This window comes from Mirounga leonina, unplaced genomic scaffold (assembly GCF_011800145.1).
Source record: "Mirounga leonina isolate KUSES-001 unplaced genomic scaffold, KU_Mleo_1.0 Mir_104, whole genome shotgun sequence".
Lineage (NCBI taxonomy): Eukaryota > Metazoa > Chordata > Mammalia > Carnivora > Phocidae > Mirounga > Mirounga leonina.
The window spans coordinates 19,901,696-19,916,826 of NW_023270231.1; the positions used below are offsets into that span (position 1 = coordinate 19,901,696).

Sequence of the window (15,131 nt, forward strand, 5' to 3'; positions counted from 1 at the left end):
GGTGACAAAGCATATAATCATTTATTAAAACTTACATCTGCTCTGCACAGGCTCACCACAACAGAGCAGAGGGGCCTGGAAGAAGCGAAAGGCCTATTCCAGTTAAAACCACTTCCAAAATCGTCTTAACAGCAGGAGAATCAAACCAAAACCATATTCTTGAACTTAGAAGGAAATACATAGTACTTTCAACTTAACCAAAACCCTAAGAAGCACCACCAAATTACAGCAAATGGTAATTGGGCCTCAACTTCCATACGAGAGATGGAGGTCACTTGACACAAAATTAAGCCCTTGAGTAATCCCCAAAGGTCAACTACCAGATAAAAGGAAAAATTAAAAATCCAATCCAGTTGATAAGTGCAGTTTGTAATCAATCAGCCACTATATATTATTAAGTGAGAAGACCTAAGAAGGTAACCCCATCAATCAATTCGCAAGAATAATTGAGGAGGTAATGCAAATACAACAATTTAAGGGAAAAATAAGATATAATCAGATTAAAAGTGGCATAGGACAGGGAGTGAGGGTGACCCATGTTCTTTGTGACCTGAATAATATGAATAATAAAAAATACAGTAAATACAGGTAAATACAATAAAAAATATAAGTCTACTCTTAAGAGTAGACTTAAAAGATGTATACAGTTTGGACATGCAGATAAAATAAGCGTAAGCAGAGGGAATAAAAGGGGACAGGAGGACTAGAAGGACTGTAAAGAAACTAGTCTAGAGTCTTTAGATTGGCATAGGAAGCTAGGCTGAGAGAGTAGCAGGATGTAAACACTTTCAGGAATGGTATAAATGGGATATGTGCCAAGATGGCTCTATTGGGCGCCTGGGTGGCTCAGATGGTTAAGCGTCTGCCTTCGGCTCAGGTCATGATCCCAGGGTCCTGGGATCGAGTCCCACATCGGGCTCCCGGCTCAGCGGGGAGCCTGCTTCTCCCTCTGACCCTCTCCCCTCTCATGCTGTTTCTCTCTCGCTTGCTCTCTAAAAAATAAATATATAAAAAAAATCTTAAAAAAAAAAAAAAAAAAAAGATGGCTCTATTATACCACCACCAACACCACCACCTTCTAAGATCTCTTCCACTCTAATATTCCAGGCTTCTATGAGATACATATTTGAGAACTGGAAGATAATGATTTTTTTAGTCTGTGCTTATAAAAGAGCTAAAAGATCCCTGGCAAGCTGTCCCTGTACAGTCTCAGTCATGTGCTTCATCTCTCTTACTCTGGCACCATCAGGGAATTCAGACCCCTAACAACTTATAATCTTACCTTTGTGAGGCAGGTACAGAGTTTCCTTCTTCAGAAGTTTCTTCGACAAATGGCCCTTGGGAAGACTGCAAAGAAATATAACATCCTAAATATACAGGCACAGATGAACTGGTTTCTCCTCTTTAAAAAAAAAAAGTTAATTGCTCAGCATTATCACTCAGCAATTAGCACTAAGAATAAGACATTTTACATAAGTCAGTAAGTTTCAGTAAAAAAGAGCATATCCTGTGGAGTCAGAAGAGTGGGATTTACATCACAGCTGGATCACCCATTAACTCTGTAATCTAGGGTGTCACATCTCAATATGTTTCCTCATCTTAAAATGGTTATTAATGACTGCCTCACAGACTGTCATTGTGAGAATTTAAAAAGATAATATATGTGATGTACTCTGTAAAATGCAAGACACATAAATATTAACTGGTGAGTCAAATGAATTATGATTTCAAAAAAGCAACTATAAAGTTTTGTTGTGGAAGGAGGAAATACAGAGAAAAGCCCAGTTTTCAATGGAAATATTCCAGTGGGAAAAACACTGCAATCTGTGAAAGAAGTCTCTATGAACACAAACCAAGCCATAACACAGAACATCCCAAAGGGAAGGTTTTAAGATTCCTTTTGCTACAAATCTGCCACTATGATTTTAGTATCTGGCTACAGGGATATCTTTTAAGAAATGTAACAAATAGGGACTAGATTAAAAAAAAAAGATTATTTTCTATGATTAATAGTAAAGTTGGTGCAAATGTCAGCTCATTAAATGTAGGTGCACAGAAAAAGCAGCTACTGCTGCCTTAGAGAAACTTGTAAGAAGTTCCTGAGCTGTGAGGCTTCTTCCAATAGGAAGAAAGCTACTAGCTGAAGTTTTCAGGGTCTCCTAACAGGATATAAATAACCTAGGCGAGTTAGGCATCTCTGTACCACTCTGGCAAATGATAAAATATACTAAAATCAGAAATAGCTGAGATGAGCCTTCATTCAAAGGGAAGATAAACTGTACAATGATCAGGAATGCAGTCATTATGAAAAATGAGGGTTGAACTGTCAAAAGGACTAAAATACAACAGCAATAAATACGTCACCTATTTATGTGAACTCTGCAGTGACAGAAGTTTCATTACTGAGATATCAAAAAAAAGTAGATACTGACACCTAGTGCCCATTTAATAGATTTTACCATCTTAGAATAACTATAGTTGACTAAACTTGGGACTTCAGAAGCAATCAGTGCAATGGTGAGTTATAAGATACTCCATCTCTACCTTCAGCTAAAGCATATCTTTACCTTTCTTGGTGTTTTGTTTTGTTTTTTTAATTCCTGTACACCTAGTAAGTGCCAAGCCTTTATACAAATCACTTTACAATGCATTATCTCCTTTAATCCTCACAAGAACCTTTTGAGGCAGAAACTATTAAGGTTTTTTGGAAGCAAGGAAAGTGAAACTTTGACGGGTTAAATAATTTGCCCAAAATTACAGAGTTGGCCAAAAGTGGAGCTTGGATCTGACTCCAAAATCCATGTTCTAACCACTACTGTTGTTGTTTACTCAAATAATCTTCTTACAACCATTTCAACATAGAATCTCAAGAATGTCTTCATTTCAATAAATCATTTCTAATTTTTAAACTTACACCTCAATGACTGCAATCTAAACATAGGAGTAAAGTGAGGTTCTTCCAGAATATGAAAATAACATAGCAAAATAAGCAAACAAAATTTTATTAGAATATCCAAATCTAATCAAGTTGAACAGGGTCGCATGATAGGAATATAACTTAAACTAAGGAAGCTGTGGCCTAATCAAGACATTGCATTCTGCCTAAAGAAATAACATGTTAATGAGAAAGGGATAAGAGTCTGCAATGAATCTAAAAAAGAAAAACCCAAAGATTCAGAATCAAGCAGTATCTTCAACACCATAGCCTGGGAAATAAAAATAAACAGACACATCATCTGGTCACCATACAAAAGTCCTCTATTATCAGGTACTAGGTCTTTCCACAGACTAGATGAATCATCCCTTAAATATTACCATTTCCTGATTACTATTTTCAGCCCTCTAGGTACCTTCATCCTACAAGGAGGTACAGTAGATGGTGGACCTGAATATTCTGGTCACCAAAAATGTCTATCTCCCATAATAATTTAACAAACTGTCATTTGGTGTACATATCAGCTTTAAGTTTGACTAGTCAAAGTCAGTTCTCACCCCCCCTCCCCCAAATCTGGCCATTTGAGAAAAACAAATTCCAGTATCTGGGCTGAAAAATTAAAGATTAGACCCTGAAGAGTAGTGACCACATCAATATGCTACTCCTCTACTTCCCTGCTGTATAGCCAACAAGATGACCTCTCCATCTTCATTAACATAACCTCTCTATTGTTTGTGTGATGCCAGAAATTAGTTATATGATTCTAAAGCTTTTATAACCTTCATATATACTTAAAGTGATTTGCCCCAAGGTGAATGTTTGTCTAAGTCCCTAGTTCTGGGAACCTTTCACTATCTCTCAACCAAGGAGTATCACATATATATATACGGGCAGCTCCAGCAAAGTCATAAATCAATAGAAAATGTTTAATAAACACAGAAATTCTTTCTACCCACAGTTCCTGAAAGCAAAAGACCAATATAGGTGGTGAAATTACAATTGTAGACCTTCATTATTTGACTGTAATATTAGTTAAGTTTATTTGTTTTGTTTTTTGTAAAGACACTATTCTGTGTTGGCAAGACTGCAGTGAACTAAGCATTCTCATACATTGCTAAAGGGAAGGAGTACACATCTGAGAAACCTTTCTGAAATGCAATTTGGCAATAAATAGCAAGTCTTTTTTTTTTATGTTCATAGCTCTTTAATCCAGAATTTTTCTTGCTCCCTATCTCTAAGAATACTAATTTTATTTTTTTTTAAGATTTTGTTTTTAAGTAATCTCCACACCCAACATGGGGCTTGAACTCACAACAACCCCGAGATCAAGAGTCGCACATTCCATCAACTGAGCCAGCCAGGCTCCCCTAAGGATACTAATTTTAAATAAAACAACGTTTTATTTTAAAAAGATGTTTATCACAACCAAAATATCTAACAATAGGAAAATTAGGGTTAAAATATTATGATAAATTCATAAGCCAGAATATTATGTAGTCATTAAAAGTGAAATCTAGGGGCGCCTGGGTGGCTCAGTTGGTTACGCGACTGCCTTCGGCTCAGGTCATGATCCCAGGGTCCTGGGATCGAGCCCCACATTGGGCTCCCCGCTCAGTGGGAAGCCTGCTTCTCCCTCTCCCACTCCCCCTGCTTGTGTTCCCTCTCTCGCTGTCTCTCTCTGTGTCAATTAAATAAATAAAATCTTTTTTAAAAAAAGGTGAAATCTATAATTTTAACATAAGAAAATGTTTACATAATGTTAACTTAAAAATACAAAAATTGATAGAAACCATACAAAAATAGGTACAGAAGATAAGATGAAGGAATATATATCACCGAATAACAGGATCGTGAATGCTTTCAACTTTATTCTTTAAACTTTTCAGCATTTTTCAACAGTTCTAACTGATGTCTAAAATTAATGTTAATGACAATGACTATACTGGATACTTACTAGGTGTCTGCCTGGTCTCCTTTTACTGAGGCCAGTATGTCACCCCTCCCACTGTATTATAGCAGTGGACTCAGCCATTTGTACAATTTGACACAGACCCCACTTTAGGCCACAGTCAATTGGGCTGGTGAAGGCTACTAACCCCAAAGGGATCGTTAAGTCCTTTCCTAGAAATTTGAAATTGGTATTGAGAAAGAATAAATCTCCTTTAACCTGTATTTAAGTTTGGGAGCTGTAGGATCAGTGTCTTCTACCTACCATTGTGAAAGAGAAGCAAATGAAGCCAATACGCAGGGGAGAAAAATGAAGCAGATACAATACAGCAATGAGATGTAGAAAAATTACAGATGATATTCTAGACCCTGTACCTTGTCCAGGCTTGGTTACCATCCTGTTTTAGAATTTAGGAGGCACCCTGTTTCCTTATGATAAAGTCCTCTTTTTAATTAAACTAGCTTGATTTGATTGGTTGTGGCCAAATATTAACAATCAATAATACTATCTATAGTATTTGATGACCAGTTCAGGGAAGTTAGAGAACTTCAATTTTTATAGGGCCAGCCATTAGGTTCTGAACACTTTCAGGCTATTCCAAAGGCACTGCTTTCAAACACCAGAACTTAACACAAGTCTATGGTCTACAACTCTGTTCCCTGGGATTTTCAAGCTAACAAACTGAATTATAATAAATCGGTCAACAAATACAATAAATAAATGTTCATTCTTTAGAGTTAATTTATTCTCTTAAGTGGAAGTATCTCTGAGTTGCAAAGAACTAACAAACAAAACATGTTATCATAAGCACAACCTAACTTTCCTTTGAAAAAGAGGCAAGTCACTAGAAGAATTGTTAAGAAAAATGCTTTTTCTTCCCATACAGCAATCTTTCCAGAATGTGGATGAATACGGCTGCTGAGGAAGAATGATTCCCATAGGTACCCTCAATGAATGGCCTTCTGATCCCTTGGAGAGAACCATCATTTATTGAGTGCCTATGATCTCCTAAGCATCACACTAGACATTTTACATAATTCACTTTAATCATTAAAACTACTGTAAGCCATGCATTGCTATTCCCACTTTACAGATGTAAAAACTGAGATTCAGAGAGGTTAAATGGCTTGCTCAAAGACATACATAAAAGTCAAAATTCAAACTCCAAACCTATGCTCTCTACTCTATGCTGTGACATTTCTCATAGCTACCATTTGTTAAACCCTTATCATAACAGAAAGCATAAAATAACAGCAAAACAAAACCAAAAACTCAGAGCCCAAAAACAGAAATAGCAACAAAGAACAGTACAGTCATAAAACAGAATACTTTTTATAATTTACATAGTTTGTAATTATATGATTGCTTTTATAATACCCAGAGAAAAAAACAGAACATAAGCTTTGATATAGTACAATCTAGATATGTCAGAAAAAGGGCACCTGGGTGGCTCAGTTGGTTGGGCGACTGCCTTTGGCTCAGGTCATGATCCTGGAGTCCCAGGATCAAGTCCCACATCGGCCTCCATGCTTGGCGGGGAGTCTGCTTCTCCCTCTGACCCTCCCCCCTCTCGTGCTCTCACTCTCATTCTCTCTCTCAAATAAATAAATAAAATCTTATTAAAAAAAAAAAGATACATCAGAAAAAAACTGAAAAGACAACCTAAATGTTCCCAAACAGGGGACTGTTTTTGGTAAATTATAGAAAACCATCACAAGCAAAATCAGAAATATACCATCATGTGGGGGAAAAAAATACACTGGGAAACTATCTACTCTTCATATCAAAAAGGACCACTTCCCCTAATATATAAAGGGTACCTAGAAACCACTAAGAAAAAGATTGTTGAAAAAGGAAAATGCCCATAAGATCTAAACAGACAGAAAAGGAAATATAAATGGGTTTCAACTGCACACACAATAAGAGAAGTGCAAATTAAGACTGTATTGAGATAGTATTTTTCATTCCTCAGATTGGCAAAGATGAGAAAGTCCTGATGGTACTGATTTGGAATGGGTAGGGGGAAGCTGGTACTCATACACTGTTATGAGTGTAAATTTATACAACCTCTATAAAAGGCAATTTGGCAACAGTAACAAAATTGTAAATGCATTACCCCTTGATCCACCAATTACATCTACAAGAAATTATGCAAATATCTCCCATGTGGATGAAACATCTTCATACAAGAGTAATCACTGCAGTAGTGTCTGTAATAGTAAAATATTAGAAACCAACCTAAAAGTCCACCATTAGGGGTACTGGATAAAATAAACTCATCCATACACCCTATATTACACATCCAAAAAAAGGAAGAAATTCTTTAAGTATGTATGTTATGGAATAATCTCAGAAGTATTTCAATGAAAAAAGGCAAGGTACCGAATAATGTATAGATTATGTGATCATTTGTGTAAAAAAAGGTGAGGAAAAGAGTATGTATACACATTTGCTTGTACCACAAAAATATATCTTAGAAGGATACACTAGAAACCAGTGATACAGGTTGACTTCAGGGAAGGGACTAGTTGGCTTGGGAGGGGATAGGAGACAGACTTTTCATTAACATCTTTCTGATTTATGGGGCACATGAATATTACTACCTATTCAAAAACTTTTTAGAAATAATAAAAATTTTAAAACATAAAAAATAAATTATGATACATCCATGTAGTAGAATAATGTTTTCAAGTATACTTAATAAATAGGAAAAGATCTAACAAACTATTAAGTGGGAAAAAGAAACAGCTTATACAGAAGAGTCTTCATTTTGTTGAAAAATTTAAAAGAAAAAATATTTTAAAATGCATAGAAATAATGATGATTGCCTCTTGGTGCTGAGATTATGGGTAATTTTTTCTTCTTTATACTCTTCTGTACTTTCCTAATTTTCCATAGTGAGCACATGTTACTTTAAAAATCAGAAAAAAAGACCACGAAAAGAACAAATAGCTATAATAATCCTTGTTTAAACTGTGAATAAATCATCCTTAATCACAGCATCACTGACCCTTACCTGACCATGACTGGTTGTTGGTTCTTCCTCCAACAAAAGTTTCTCTTTCAAGCTTTTAATTGGGCTTTCTTGGAAATCCTTGGTTTTTGAGTGCCAGACAGATGCCCTAGACTCCTGCCTCTCCTCTTTGTCTTCATCTCCCATATCTTCTGAGATGCCTTCATTTTTTTCACTAGCCTGATCTCCTTGGCCACATTCATTCTGGATCAGAGAAGGAGGTCTAGGTAACACTGGTTCCCCAAACCCTTTTTTTTTAAAGAGCTGCCTCTGAGCCATTTTTAGGCTCTTTTGATAAACCTCCAACTGGCAGAGAATGACCTTGGTATATTGGCTAGGATCTACTCCAGCAGGGCAGAATGGAATACCCCAGAAGTAGTGCACAGTGCCCCCAACATCCTGGAGACCTTTGGCATCTGCTGGGGTAGGCAGACAGTGCCTAGATGTGTCCCCCCTACCCTGGGCAGCTTTGTGAAAAACACAACCCCTCCCAGTACTTTCCTGTGGCTTCCCACACTGTGTGTGCTCAGCCAAGTGGCCAGTACATCTGTCAAAACATTTAACGTTCTCATTCTCAAACACTGGCTGGCTTGACTGATCCCAGCTTCCTGAGCTGCCAAAGACCGGCTCCTCTTCAGTGTTTTCAGTGTGGTCCCAAGGCTCCTCTCTTTCCTCAGCCTCGTTTCCCTGACTGATATGTGAGCCTTTAAACAGTGATGGAGGTACCAGCTGCCATATGCCTGTAGGTATTTGAGAAAAAGTAGGGCTAAGGACAAACTGTTCTTTATTAAGAGGGCTTGGTAAGTTATCACTTACCAAGAATTACATAATGTGGGTAAAAGGCTCTTCTTTGTGTTTAACCAAATGTTGACTTTTCCTTGGAGATAAAAGTATGCTGGATATTAGCGAGATCTCAACTATTTTTGGATTTAACCTCTTTAATACCACCAAAGGGATTTGGGGCATTTCTGTACATCTACTCTCAGCATGAGATCCCTGTGATATAGTTATACTTGATGAGTGGAAGGAGTCAGAACAGGGAGACATGCCTTCAGTGGTCCCAGAGTCTGTGGTTTTCTCTTGGTGGGACTGTGAAGATGGTCCAGTGGCCAGAGGTCGAGATCTGGTAGCAGAAGCATCAGAAGGCCGGCAACTCTGAAACAAGTGATCCCACACCAGACCAGGTTTATTATTAAAACAGCTATACATGAAGGGTCATAGGAAGGACAAAACAGGGAGGCCACTGTCCCCTTAGAGATTCTTTCCAAAACATAGATGCTCAAATCAAATGACTTCCATAATGTGTACCAAATGCCTACTATGTGCAAAATGCTATAGTAGATCACTATACTAAGCCGTTTTCTAATATAGAGACATGAATGACATAAAGGATGGCTCAGGACCTGACACTGGCAAATACCCTTCACATTTAAAATAATTTCAACTGCACATATTCAAATCACAATTTAACATTATTTGAAAAATGTTTAACTGCTCATTCTTTTTTCAATAACCCACCTCTAGTTTCTCATTGCCTTTGTTCTCCCCCAAAACAGGGGAGGTAAGCACCTTATCTTGCTCCCTTTTGGTTTCTTGGGACTTGGTAACTCTTTTCAGAAGCTGCCAACTACTTAGCTCTCTTAAACCATGTATTGAAAATCTATGAGGTGGAAGAAAACTCTTTCATATAAAATTAAAACACTTCAAATTGGGTTCAACAATTCGACAAGCACTTTAAAAAATTATTATGGGAAATATTTGCTAGTTTAAAACCCTATGAACTACTACAGCTAGTTCTTAATGCAACTATAACACTGCAGAAGTAATAAAAATATATATACTGCTAATCAATCCTCACAAACTATTTCAACATAGCATATTTACATTCAGGCTTTCTGCAATGGCTTTCCTCAAGAGCTCCTCTTCTTCCTCCTCCTGGCTGTTCATCTCCCTAGCTTCCTGCTCACTCATTTTGAGAGCCAGAGCAAACTGTTCCTCTTCTGTCATTTCTGTAAGAGGATAAGAAAAACAGAGGAGAGGAACACCACAAACATTGAATAAGCATGGAAGCAAGAAACAAATTTTTCAACTTTTCAAATGAAAACAATACAGACCACTTAGTACAATTTTATAATCTTATAAATGAGGAAAGACCCAAAGTTAAGGTGTTGGCCAAGATAAGTAACAGCTGTTTCAATAAGTATCCTGAGTTAGCTAGCCCCATACTTTGTGTTGAGATTACTTAAAAATAAAATTAAAAAAACCCACAACTAACTGGTCACTGTTGAAGAATGTTAGTGTATCAACTATTTTTTTTGTTTTTTCAAGTGTTTTTCTTAAATTTAAATTTCAGGTAGTTAACAGTGGAATATTAGTTTCTGGAGAATTCAGCAATTCATCACTTACATACAACACTCAGTGCTCATCGTAACAAGTGACCACCTTAATAACCATCACCCATCTAGCCCATCCCCTACCCACTTCCCTCCATCAACCCTCAGTTTGTTCTCTATCGTTAAGAGTCTCTTATGGCTTGTTGCCCTCTCTCCTTTTTTCCTTTCCCCCTTCCCATATGTTCATCTGTTTTCTTTCTTAAATTCACATATGAGTGAGATCATACGGTATTTGGTGGATCAATTGGTAAATAAAAAAGAATCAAGCTTGTGTCCTACTCTTCCAATACAAGCTACATTACAGAGTAACCAAATAGATGAAGAGAAGTTTCTCTTTAAAGAATTATTCCATCTAATAAATGTAAAACAAATGACAGAATTAGAACATCACCATTTTGTATAGTGCCTGTGGAGAGGATTTTGATACCTACCAAATTACATATGTGATCCAGCAATCCCAATTCTATCAATTCACTCTAGCAATATACTTTCAATAAAAAAAAAGTACATATGCACTACATTTTTCATTGCAGCATTGTTTAAATATGCAAAACACTGGAATCTACTTAATGACTAACACAGGACACTGCCTGAATAAACTGTGATTTGCATACATATAACTGTAAAAAAAGAATAAGGAAAATATCTATGGACCAGGAATAGAACAATTTCAAGGATATAATATTAATTAGAAAAAAGCATATACTGGGGCACCTGGGTGGCTCAGTCAGTTAAGCATCTGCCTTCGGCTCAGGTCATGATCTCAGGGTCCTGGGATCAAGCCCCGCATCGGGCTCCCTGCTCCGCGGGAAGCCTGCTTCTCCCTCTCCCACTCCCCTGCTTGTGTTCCCTCTCTCTCTCTGTCTCTCTCTGTCAAATAAATAAAATCTTAAAAAAAAAAAAAAAGCATATACTATATGTAACTAAAAGAGTTACATATAGTATGCTACTTTTCGTGTAATGAAGGAGAAATACAAAAATATATGATATACCTGTTTATGTTTGCAGAGCGACACAGGAAGTATAAATTAGAAACTAATCCAAGTGGTTACCTACAGGTAGTTGGGAACAAGGCAGAAGAGATAAGGGAGAGAGTGACACTTCTTTGACTATATCTTTTTGTATCTCTTTGACTTATAAAGTTGAGTAAACATTAAACATTTTTTTAAAGTAAAATAAAATCGTAAGAATGAGGGATCCTTAAAACTGAATCCAAACATAAAAAATGCACCCTACTGAATATGAAATGACCTTAATGAGAATGAAAACATATCAAGATTTGTGGGATGCACCTAACACAGTATTTATAGAAACATGTATAGCTTTTCATGATATTATTCTTTTAAAATTTGACAGAGAGGGAACACAAGCAGGGGGAGAGGGAGAAGTAGGCTCCCCACTGAAAGCCTGACGCGGGGCTTGATCCCAGGACCCTGTGAGCATGACCTGTGCCAAAGGCAGACACTTAACGACTGAGCCACCCAGGCACCCCTCATGATCATATTAGAAAAGAAAAAAGTTTAGGGGCACCTCTGGGTGGCTCAGTCAGTTCAGCGGCTGACTCTTGATTTCAGCTCAGGTCATGATCTCGGGACCTGGGATCAAGCCCCACATTGGGCTTGTGCTCAGCATGCAGTCTACTTGAGATTCTCTCTCTCTTCCTCTGCCCCTCCCCCTGCTCTCTCTCTCTAAAATAAATAAATCTTTTAAAAAGACAAGAAAAAAGTTTAAAATCAATGATGCAAGCTTCACACTTTAAGAAACTAGAAAATGAACAGTGAAATTAACCCAAAGTAAACAGAAATGTAAAGAACAGAAATCAACAAAATAGAGAAGATGCCATACAAAAGAAAAAAAATTAAAGCAGCAAAAAACTGGTTCTATGAAAAAATGAAAATTTATAAAAATGTAACTAGATAAAGGAAAAAAGGAAGAGAAAACACAAATTAACAATATAATGAATAACACAAGAAATATATACTACGGATTCTACAATCATGAAAAGAAAATAAGGAATACTGTGGACAATTATATATCAACAAATCTGACAACCTGGATCATGCATTCTCAAAAGGGGTGACATCATCTCCAAATGGACAAAACTTGGTTTTTGGAGGTCAAAAATATCCTACTCTCTTATTTATAAAATACAGATCTACAGGGGCGTCTGGGTGGCTCAGTTGGTTTAGTGTCTGATTCCTGATTTTAGCTCAGGTCTCAATCTCAGAGTCCTGAGTTCAAGCCCTGCACTGGGCTCCACAATGGGCATGGAGCCTACTTTAAAAAAACAACAACAAAACAAAACACACACAGATATACAATCAGTACATAAATGGGATCTACAGCATTATCTGTGGTATTAAAATTTCATGGGGACAGGTGGTTAGGAAAAAAAAAAGTATCTAAAAAGGATCCTTTGGGGAACAACAAGGGAAAAGAGGACTGAAACACTGATTACGTTGAAGCAAAACAAAGTTAATGAAATAACACAAATTATGAAAAATGACGTAAGAAGAAACAGAAAAACTGAATAGTCATATCTATTAAAGAAATTAAATTTGTGATTAAAAAAACTTTTCCTTGGGGCGCCTGGGTGGCTCAGTCATTAAGCGTCTGCCTTTGGCTTAGGTCATGATCCCAGGGTCCAGGGATCGAGCCCCGCATCGGGCTCCCTGCTCAGCGGGAAGCCTGCTTCTCCCTCTCTCACTCCCCCTGCTTGTGCTCCCTCTCTCGCTGTCTCTATCAAACAAATACATAAAATCTTACAAAAAAAACAAAAACTTTTCCTTAAAGAAAATCCCAAAACTATCTGACATTCATCACTGGTGAATTCATCAAAAAATTAAGAAAAAATTAATGCCGAACTAATTCAGAAAATAAGGCATCAATCTACCCAAATTGATTTATAGAATCAATACAATGCCAATCAAAATCCCAACAAGCTTGTTTAATGGAACATAATGGAAAATTCAGAAATAGATCCACACATTCATCTTCAACAAGGACAGGCTTTTCAACAAATAGTGTTACAACAACTGTACATCCATGAGAAAAATTATCCTCAACCCTTATCTCACATTATATATAAAAATTAACTCAAAATGGATCACACATCTAAATACAAAAGATAGGGGTGCCTGAATGGCTCAGTCGTTAAGCATCTGCCTTCGGCTCAGGTCATGATCCCAGGGTCCTGGGATCAAGCCCGACATCAGGCTCCCTGCTCCACAGGAAGCCTGCTTCTCCCTCTCCCACTACCCCTGCTTGTGTTCCCTCTCTTGCTTGTGTCTCCCTCTGTCAAATAAATAAATAAATAAATAAATCTTTAAAGTAAATACATACATACATACATACAAAAGACAAAACTATAAAAATTCTAGAAGAAAACATAAGTGAAAATCTTTGTAATCTTGGGGTACTCAAAGATTTCTTAGACAAGATTCAAAAAGAAAAGCGTAAAAGAAAAAAAATGGACCTCATCAAAATTTAAATCTTCTTAATAAAAAGGTAAGCCACAAAATGGGAGCACATATTCACAACATACATACATACATATATATATGTAATCTGAGAAAGGACTTATGTCCAAAATAGATAAAGAACTCCTACAATTTAATAAGAAAAGCAATCTAATTTTTAAAATAATGAGCAAGGGATCTAAACAGATACTTCACAAAAGAAAATACCAGAATGACGAATAAGCACATGAAAAGATCAGTCATCAGGAAAATGCAAATTAAAATGAGATAGTAGGGGCACCTGGGTGGCTCAGTCAGTTAAGCATCTGACTTTGGCTGGGGTCATGATCTCGAGGGTCCTGGGATTTGAGACCAGTGATGGACTATGCACTTAGTGGGGAGTCTGCTTCTCCCTCTCCCTCTGCCCCTCCCCCTGCTCGTGTTCTCTCACTCTCTCTCTCAAATAAATAAAATTTTATTAAAAATTTGAGATGGTACTACATGCCACTAAAATAACTAAAGTGAAAAAAAGACTAACATTCCTATCGAAGTCATTAAATCATAAAAAAAATTGATTACATCTTTATGTTCAATTTAAGAGAACCAAGAACCATATAATGCAAAAGAGATAAATTTGAGTTCTTTGTAATACTCTGCTTTTCAAAACACCCTATTTCCCTAAAGGTTCTGGAGAGATGAAGCTTTGCTACATTAACTGATATATTCTCCAGATTCTGCCCTCTTGCTCCACCATTAGAACAAAAACTTTAATGTAGTAACACAGTGTGCTTCTGTCTTCTAGTACACAGGGAGGAAGCTCCAGAAGCAGTCTTCCTGGGTTTAAATCTTGATTTTTGCTTCTTGTCTAGACTTCAGCAGGTTACTTACCCTGTATACCTGGATACTGGTGCTGGTCTTTGATAAACTCCCTCTCCCCTTTTTACTTTGCTTCTTTTAATCTACTGTGGACATGCATGTAGAGTAATTATACTCTTGACCTTAGGGATTCTCATGTAAATGCCATGATTCTGTAATACTTGTTTTAGGTCACACATATATAAACCTGAGGTAATAATATTTAAGGCTGTTATGAGGATTAATTTAATACATGTAAAATGCTTAAATAGTGCTTGGCACAGAACAAGTATCCAATAATTGTTAATTACTATTAATTAATAATTAAATTATGTATTGTCATTATGTATTATTTAAAGAAATCCAAAACTTCAATTCAGATTATCTAACAGTCATTTTATGTGTATTTTATGTGTATTTATGTGTATACGCTTAACAGCATATAACCACATAACTTGACAAAGCTACCATTACATATTTAATTTAACCACAATCAGAAGTAGTTACTGTCATTCACTATTACTGTCTC

General features: G+C 36.7%; 1 protein-coding gene across 4 annotated transcripts in view; it reads right to left on the reverse strand.

The window, feature by feature from the left end:
• Positions 1-15,131, reverse strand: part of UIMC1 (ubiquitin interaction motif containing 1) — a 170,462-nt gene that overhangs the window by 46,391 nt on the left and 108,940 nt on the right. For 3 of the 4 annotated variants that reach the window (XM_035015054.1, XM_035015049.1, XM_035015059.1), the window contains exons 4-7: positions 9,781-9,905; positions 8,946-9,051; positions 7,900-8,636; positions 1,283-1,347 (exon numbers count right to left, since the gene is read on the reverse strand). In XM_035015054.1, coding sequence (XP_034870945.1) covers positions 1,283-1,347; positions 7,900-8,636; positions 8,946-9,051; positions 9,781-9,905 — 1,033 coding nt within the window. The remainder of the gene's footprint in view (positions 1-1,282; positions 1,348-7,899; positions 8,637-8,945; positions 9,052-9,780; positions 9,906-15,131) is intronic. The other variant, XM_035015063.1, reaches the window with a different exon arrangement.